This window comes from Ostrea edulis, chromosome 5 (genome assembly GCF_947568905.1).
Source record: "Ostrea edulis chromosome 5, xbOstEdul1.1, whole genome shotgun sequence".
In the NCBI taxonomy this organism is placed as follows: Eukaryota; Metazoa; Mollusca; class Bivalvia; order Ostreida; family Ostreidae; genus Ostrea; species Ostrea edulis.
In genome coordinates, this window is record NC_079168.1 from 92345541 (window position 1) to 92354030 (window position 8490).

At 33.4% G+C, this 8490-nt stretch overlaps 1 protein-coding gene across 7 annotated transcripts in view; it reads left to right on the top strand.

The window, feature by feature from the left end:
• LOC125649365 (sodium/potassium/calcium exchanger 2-like) overlaps positions 1-6603 on the top strand; it is a 71044-nt gene extending 64441 nt beyond the window's left edge. For all 7 annotated transcript variants that reach the window (XM_056139306.1, XM_048876857.2, XM_056139307.1 and 4 more), the window contains one exon: positions 686-6603. In XM_056139306.1, the coding sequence (XP_055995281.1) occupies positions 686-932 (247 nt within the window). In that variant the 3' untranslated portion in view covers positions 933-6603. The remainder of the gene's footprint in view (positions 1-685) is intronic.
• The last annotated feature ends 1887 nt before the right edge of the window (positions 6604-8490 follow it).

Below are 8490 nucleotides of genomic sequence, written 5' to 3' on the forward strand. Positions count from 1 at the left end.
AAGATACCCGCAAAATTCTGAATGAAATTGGGGGAGGGGGGGGGGGGATCTCGAGAAAACTGTGTAATAAAGAACTCAAATTGAGGAGATCTATTTCATTTGGTTGACCTTACAACAACAAATAAGCTACATTTTAATCTTAACATTAAGCCCCCTGTACAATTTATATAAAAGCACTTGTAAGTAACATCTGAGTTTTATTTTACCAATAAAGAGGTTAGAGCATTCTCCCCGCATGCGGGGGGCCAGGGTTTGAATCCCGGCCAAGACAGACCTTAGTCATTAAAACATGTAGTGACAGTTCATCGCCAAACGCTCGGCATCCGGTGTGAATGTCACAAGTCCTCAGAGATGACCTTAAAAACGGATGTCCCGTATCACAGTAGGCACGCTAAAGAACCCTCACTGCTCAATGGCCTTAAGCGCCAAGCAAAGGCCTAAATTTGAAGCCCTTCACCGATCTTGGTGATGTCTCCATACGAGTGAAAAATTCTGGAGAGAGAGCTTAAGCAAGATACAATCAATCAATCAACCAATAAAAATTTCAATGATTTACATACAAATACAACTGAACACAAGTCAAATAAGCTAACAGATTTCTATGGAAGAATCTAGTTTAAGGGTATGAGAATGAAATGTGATATTTTAGCTGGCCATTGTATTCCATGTGTTTGTAATATTTCAGCCTGCCTATCCCATGGTTACTTTACTGGGCAGCCTTTCAGGAGCCAATCAATGTAGACAGTTCAGGAATGGTGTGCTCTATAGTTCTTCTGTTTTTGATGTTGATTGCAGTCATCGTGGCAATAGCTATCAGCAAATGGAGAATGAATAAGGCCCTTGGCTTTTCTATGCTGATCTTGTATGTTATCTTTTTGATCCTGAGTGTCCTGCTGTCCTTGAAAATCATAGTCTGTCCTGTGGAAGTTTAAAGGATCCTGAAAATCATAGTCTGTCCTGTGGAAATTTAAAGGATCCTGAAAATCATAGTCTGTCCTGTGGAAATTTAAAGGATCCTGAAAATCATAGTCTGTCCTGTGGAAATTTAAAGGATCTTCTTCGTTTTAAGTTATGGAAGTATACTGTACAAATATGAATTCATGTTAAACTATTTTGATATGTATTGTTTTATGTATAATTTATTGAATGTTTCAATTGAAAGTAGAAAATAACAATTGTATGTCATAATTGTTTATCACTGTAGCATTTGTTGTTGGTAGTTTTACTTTTTAAGGAATATGACCAACATACTAAGGATGGGTCAGAATAGAACATCAGAACCATAATCTGTTGAATATGTAAGGAAATTCATTCTTCTTTTTAATATTCTACATTTTTTGATAGTAGAGACTCTAAATAATGGGGGTTCTTTATGACAAATTTGATGACCTCAGTCATTTGTTGTGTGTTCCGTTCGTAATTCTGTGAAAAGGTTGCGTTTTCTCTGGAGGATTTTTGTTTTTAGTACATTCATTATTGTACTGCAATATCTAATTAAACCATTTATTTTTTGAAGAGTGATCATACTCCTGACTTTCCAGTATAGTTCAATATCCAGGCTCATGCAAGCAATTGAATAATATTCAAGGCTGGAACAGAGATGTAATTTTTGGGAAATCCTTTGTCATGTCATTTAAGAGTATTTGAGTTTAGGATGTGTGAACGTGAAAATTAAATATTTTCTTTTTACACAAAATGAGAAGTTTTAGTGATTGCTTTTGTTTCACTGATGCAGAAGAAACCTTTGTGTTAATCGTGCTAGTCATTCTACATAACCAATGTTATCAGCATATTTTACACCCCAAAATAACAGGGGATTCCATGAATTTATTTATTCATGTTATACTCTTAATTTGATATTATTTACTCTTATTTCTTTCAAATGGTCTCTCACCACAGTCACATTCCGTCTGTACATTTGTGAATTTTCTGTTGAGATATTTTGCAGATCATGATTTTTTTAATGCCCTTGACAAAAAGTAATCATTTGATTAATACTGTACATGCAAAAACGTGCTCTCTGAATTTTTTTGTTGTGTCCTTTAAGTTTTAAATACATGTTTATATTGATGTTTTATTTTTATTGTTATTGCTATGAAGGTGTGACACACTTTAGAAAATTGTAATGAATGAAAAGTATGATTTACATGTACCCTTATTAGCAAAATATCGCAATTTCATTACAAAATCATTGCGAAAAATATTAAAATTCTGCGAAACTCTGGCCCTATATACAGATAGGTAGCCTAATGCTTTAATTCACTGATTTAACCAGATAGGTAACAATACCTAAAGTGATAATGAATATTTTATTGATATACTTTCTATTGAAACATTGTGACGTTATTCATCCTTAAAGGTTCTACATGTATTTAGCTCTCTGAGCTATTGTCATGACCCAGCATATGTCTGTCACACTTTTGAGAAAAACATTTGCCTTGGCTATATCTTTGGAGCCAAAGGGGATAAGTCTATGATATTTCACATATAAATACTTCATATCCAGACCTTTCATTTGTTACCAAGACTTGTGACCTAGTGATGTTGACTTTTTACTTTCACATATTTACAAGAACTTTAACCTTGGCTATATCTTATGAACCATGGGAGGATATTGCTTTAATAGTTCACAAATACATTCCTCATGACGAGACCTTTCATTTTGTACCAAGACATTTGACCTAGTGACCTTGGACTTTGACCTACTTTTCAAAAACTTTAACCTTGGCAATATCTTTTGAACCAAGAGGGGTAGAGTAAGTAGGTTATGCTTCCCGGCAAGCTATGCTGTCTTATGACAACTCTTGTTAAGTTTTTATGCATATGTGATAGTTTGTAAATCCTTCCATTTTGTTATTTTACAAAGATGAACACAATAGTTTTGCTTTCGTGTCTTAGAGTAGTCTAGATGAGATACTGAATGTTAGGAAAATCAATGTATTGTATCAATAGTTAATAAGGTTATCAAATCCTTAGCACTTTATAGTTAATAAGGTTATCAAATCCTTAGCACTTCATAGTTAATAAGGTTATCAAATCCTTAGCACTTCATGTTCTTTGACATGCCATGTAACTTTGCTGGCCAAGGTTACTGACACACATCATTGATATTGAACACTCCTAAGCTATTTGTATATTTTCATAATTAGATGAAGACTCAACCATAACTGGGTCAGAGGGGTGTCAATTTTTACTTTAATACACTACAAGAATATTCCATTTTGATTTTTCTTGTTTCATAATGTTTAAAATATCAGTAATCTCTTATTTTGTACTGCTATTCTCTTCAATATTAGTTAAGGAGTTGCAGTTAAAGTAAAACCTGGCTAATGAATCAACTGGGACAGTTTTTTTAGTCAGTGACAGAATTACTATTGTTCAAATCTAGCATTCAATAACTGTAATAGTATTGTACTGAAATGCTGTTGGTATGGATTTCTTAGAACAGGATTTGCAAATTTGACTGTCAAAAAGACATTTTATCAACTTATGCAAAGTTGATAATGCAACATTTGATATTCAGTAAAATTTTGGATTATACCTTATATTTTACGAGTCTGTGTTACAAAAGTGCTATTATTTCAATCATTTTATGGAAACATCTCACGACGAAGCCTAGGTGGTTATTCAAAAGGGCGGATAGTCAATTAGGGTATGTTTTCTGATGTCATAGGCCAATAGTTAATTTTCTTGTGAACTTTACATAGTGTCAAGTTTCAGAGAGATACAATGATAAATTATGATCTGTTGTATCTGCAATTCTATGTATTTAGTTACAGCTGTCAGTTGGTACGAGGGCAATACTTAATTTGTGGGCCCCAAACTGTAGCCCAAGGGCTAAATTTAGCCATGGAACAGAAAATTGTTGTCCTTCCCATTCAGTAGCTGCTTTATTATACCAAAACATATATGGATTTTTATTAGATTCACATTGACATACAAGCAGGCACTGTCGTCAAGCCAGATTTTGTTTGCATGTGAAATCAATGATAATGCAACAAAAGTTGGTTATTTTGTTTCTGTTTACAGATCTTGTGTTTTAAAAGTGCTTTCAAGATTGATACTCAAAACTATAATTTGAATTTTAAATAGCATCCAATTTCCTGGAGGTATTTTAAGGTAGATCGATCCTCATGTGATGTCATAGGTTTTTGCATCAAATTAAACTTTTGAGTGTGATAGAAGTATTATCTTTCAGAGGAATTTTATTCACTGGATATAATAAAAAAAAATCTGGTAAACTATTGATAGTGAAAAAGTTTATATTTCCTTAGATGATTTATTATTAATTTTAAAAATGTTTTTAAGGGCAATAACTCTTATGCTAATGATTTCTTTAATATCCACATTTACAATTTTTATAAATTGGCAGTTTTTCTAATCTGTTTGCATTCAAAACTTGTCAAGTTTGTATCTATTTTTATTATTTTGTTTTATAAAAATGTGTGACTTTCTGATATTGACCTGTACTTCTGTTTTTGTATGTCTGACATCTTTGAATAGGTGGCAACATATACATTTTCTTTGGTTATTAATTAAATCAAGCTATATTGAGTGGAAATTTTTCCACTTTAAACCATTAATATTGATAAGTCACATGAGGATGGAGCTACCTTAATTAAATCCCATTGTTTGTTCCTTTGGAACAAATAACTTTTGACATCAGGTTATTTGCAGTACATGCAATAGTATTTGCTGTGTATATATACATATTCAACTATAATATTTAAAGCTTCTAAAATTATATAAATGTATAAAAATTGTCATTTTACTTGTCCTGTCTTCCATAAGTTAAACTTTATAAAAATAGAGGTGAAAAACTTGTGACTATTAAATGAAATGAACCTGTCAAACTTTTCAGTTTGTCTCTCGTGTGCCTAGTCTTCCCTTGTTTTTATGTGTAGGTTAAAAGTGTGGTTTAATTTAGTTTTTCCAGTATAGCATTATACATTATTTTCTTCCTTTGATAATTAAAATATCTGTGCTCAGCAGTTGATTTACCCATATTCGTTACTTACCATCTGCAAAATATTCTTGAAATTGTTAGCTGTTGCTCAAAGCAAAGCTTTATGTTGAATCTATTATCCATTAACTTTTTTCTGTTTTTGATTTTATCTTTTAGAACTTTTCAGATATACTTGGCACAGTGCATGATCCATGGGTTTAGGATATTCCAAGTTTAGGAGGGCCACATTTCCTCTTAGGAGGGGATGAGTAAAGAAGTTGAATTTAGAACTGGGTCTTCTAAAATTCCTGAATATTTTGTTTTAGATCTCTTGTCTGTCTGCCACTTTAATGTTAGACTTAAGGTGAATTGAAAGCTCAGTTAAATAATTGTCTGGATCGAATTTTGCCATGAAGAGACCTGCATCCATTGTTCAGGGTAATGTTTGACAAACTCTAACGTAATAATTACATATCGAAATATTATATGGTAAGAAAATGCAGGAAAGAAGGCTAAAAAGATTTGTGAAGAAAAAGATGCGAGTTCAGAGATCATTGGATGGAGAGAGAGGGGGGTTCTATTCTTAGAATGTTGTTTAAAAGGACAAGAGGTAATGCATTAAATTAGATACCTTGAAAAAAGAATTTTCCAAAGCAGTTTGAATATCTAGTTTCTCTGGAGGAGGGGGACAAGTAGTTTGAATATCTAGCTTCTCTGGAGGAGGGGGACAACAAATAGTTTGAATATCTTGCTTCTCTGGAGGAGGGGGACAACAAACAGTTTGAATATCTAGCCTCTCTGGAGGAGGGGGACAACATTAGCAGTTTGAATATCTAGCTTCTCTGGGGGAGGGGGACAAGATAATTCATAATCTGAATTTTGCATACATTGGCCTCCATCATTCGCATATTTTTGTTCAAAGATCTGATCTCATCGGATATTGGCAACTTTTAAAATGGTGTTAATTGTTTTTTAGCTATATGATTTTTATGTTGTAGTGTAATTATTAAATACTTCTAGTTGTCCTAGATTTTTTTTTTTTTACCTTTAAATCTATTTGTCCATCAGTCACTGTAACAAGCATGCATTCAGGGTAAGCTTATTCCACCCATGATAACAATTGGTCTTCATTATCTTTGAATGTAAGATTTTGAAGAAATCATTTTTTTAAAAACATGTATGTCAAGATATTATTTCAGACCTATAGGATTGCACATTCTCTAACTGATTTGACAATTTCATGTATGCAACTGATGCAGGATGAAATTGACTACAATACTTGCCTAGTATTCGTGTAACACACTCATGCCAGAGACTTCTATTAGTGATTGTGAAGAGTCGGCAAGCATTGTTAAGTTGATTTCGGTAAACTTTGTTAGAGTGTGTTATTACTAGTATCAAACTGTTCTTTGAACTAGGGTAGAATTAATGTGCTATCTGTGTGAAGTTAATGAGGTATTCACAGATTAATTTACATGTATATAACTATAACATGTATACAATGTTTACTAGTATTTTTGCTCATGTCTGTGTACTTATTTAGATCAACTGTTTTTGTTTGTCTGTTGAAGTTGTTTATTTTAAAGTTTTCCTATTTGATGTTAATTGTTTTTACATTGAAGCCTCCGTCCTTTTTCAAAGTAAAATTTTAAATTTGATTTTGTGGTTTGATACTTTTTTACCCGTTTCACCATGGAAAAGGATAAATCTAAGGAATACTCAGGCCATCCCATCAATCTTTCTGCCCAAAACACAAATTTAAACTGAATTGATCATTATATGCCCATTGTCAGATGGGACGTATTATGTTATGGCGCCGACTGACTGTCCGTCTGATGTCATGTTCTCCAGACTTTTTTCTGTAACGGATGCATGTACAGCATTGAAATCTGGTCACAATATCTCCCTAAAGAAGCGCAAGAGTGATCATGAGTTTGCATTTAAGTTGAATTGGTGTACCATGACTTTAGGGCTAAAAGTAGGTCAAACAATTTTCCTTACTTTTTTGTTAGATAGATATTGCCCTGAAATTTTTTACAAGCTTCCTCTCCGAGGAAAAGTTCAAATTGCATTTCAGTGAGCATGCATTCGTTCGTTATGAATACAGGTATTGCCCTGAAATGTAGTCACAACCTTCGTTTTAGAGAAATACAGATTCAGTTTGCATTTCAGCTTAATTGGTATGCCATGACCAACTTTAGGGCTAAAAGTAAGTCAAATACTTTCCAGGACTTATTCTCATGAATATATATATTTCACTGAAATTTTGTTATCACTGTTGGACAGGTGTATGATATACCAATTGCCATACTCTTGTTTTTGTCGTGGCATGCTATAGAGGGGACACACCTGGTAGTTTCTGATCATGCACGAACTATTTCTCTCGCAGTATGCATGTGACTGTCATGATTTTTACACACTGCTTACCATCATGTGATTCCAGGGTCTCGTGGCTTAATAATACCAATATCTAGCTGTAACTGAGATTTTATTAAATTATTGGGTGATGAAGGTAGCAAGCATTGCAGAAAAAATTCATAGCTCGATCACATTATGCAATTTTTTTCTGCAATGATTGCTACCTTCATCACCCTATAAAACAACAATGAAATACATTTTTATGAATTTTTAAAAAATGTAAATTAGATTTAAGAACTAAAATATCATATCGTTGACCCATTCGCTACAGCAACAGCCATTGCACCCTTTGACCTTGACGATGCTCCATATCACGTAATGATTACGCAGATAGGTGGTACTAAAAAACCAGATCAAACTAGTTTGCAACAAACACGTATTCAATGTCATAGATGAAAGCAATGTCAATTTCAAAAGGAATATAAGGGAAAATTCAGTGAATGTAAATATATTAGCTTGAATATTGAGGAGGACATTTATTTGTTAGAGGGAGAATGTTGTGAGTGCAATTGTTGACTTTGAATTTCTTTAGGGAGCATATCATTTTCACATGTTTCTATGTTTAAATTTGGTGCTGGAATCTGCATTTTCACAGTTTCTTCAAATGTGCCCAGATGTTTCAATAAATTTTGATAAAAAAGAATGTGCTGTAACACATTTCCTGTGGGGGTTTTGTTGGGGAGGGGGGGGGGGGGGGTACCATCCATTCGTTTTACATATACAATCCTCTTTTACTCAAGATTCAATGCTCATAAAATTTCTCAAAGCTCTTTACTGTTTTTTAACCAATGCAAGTAAAACATGGTCTGAGTATGACCTTGCAGAGACTTTGGATATTAAATCATACCACAGGGGCTAAGCCCGTTTTGACCTGAAACTCATTGTAACCATTCGGGTTAAAATGGGCTTACCTGGTAGCCCGAGAATCATACCTGAAGATGGAGATCCAATGGTAATATAAAGACATCAGAGAAATTTTCTCTCCATCTTTTTGTATGACAATATCTAACATTTATCAGTAAATAGCTATACATATCATACCATCATAAACTTGACAAAACACTAACCATTTAGTACTCTGATTTTAAACAATCTACTACAATGGCTCAAACTTGATGTCACAATTA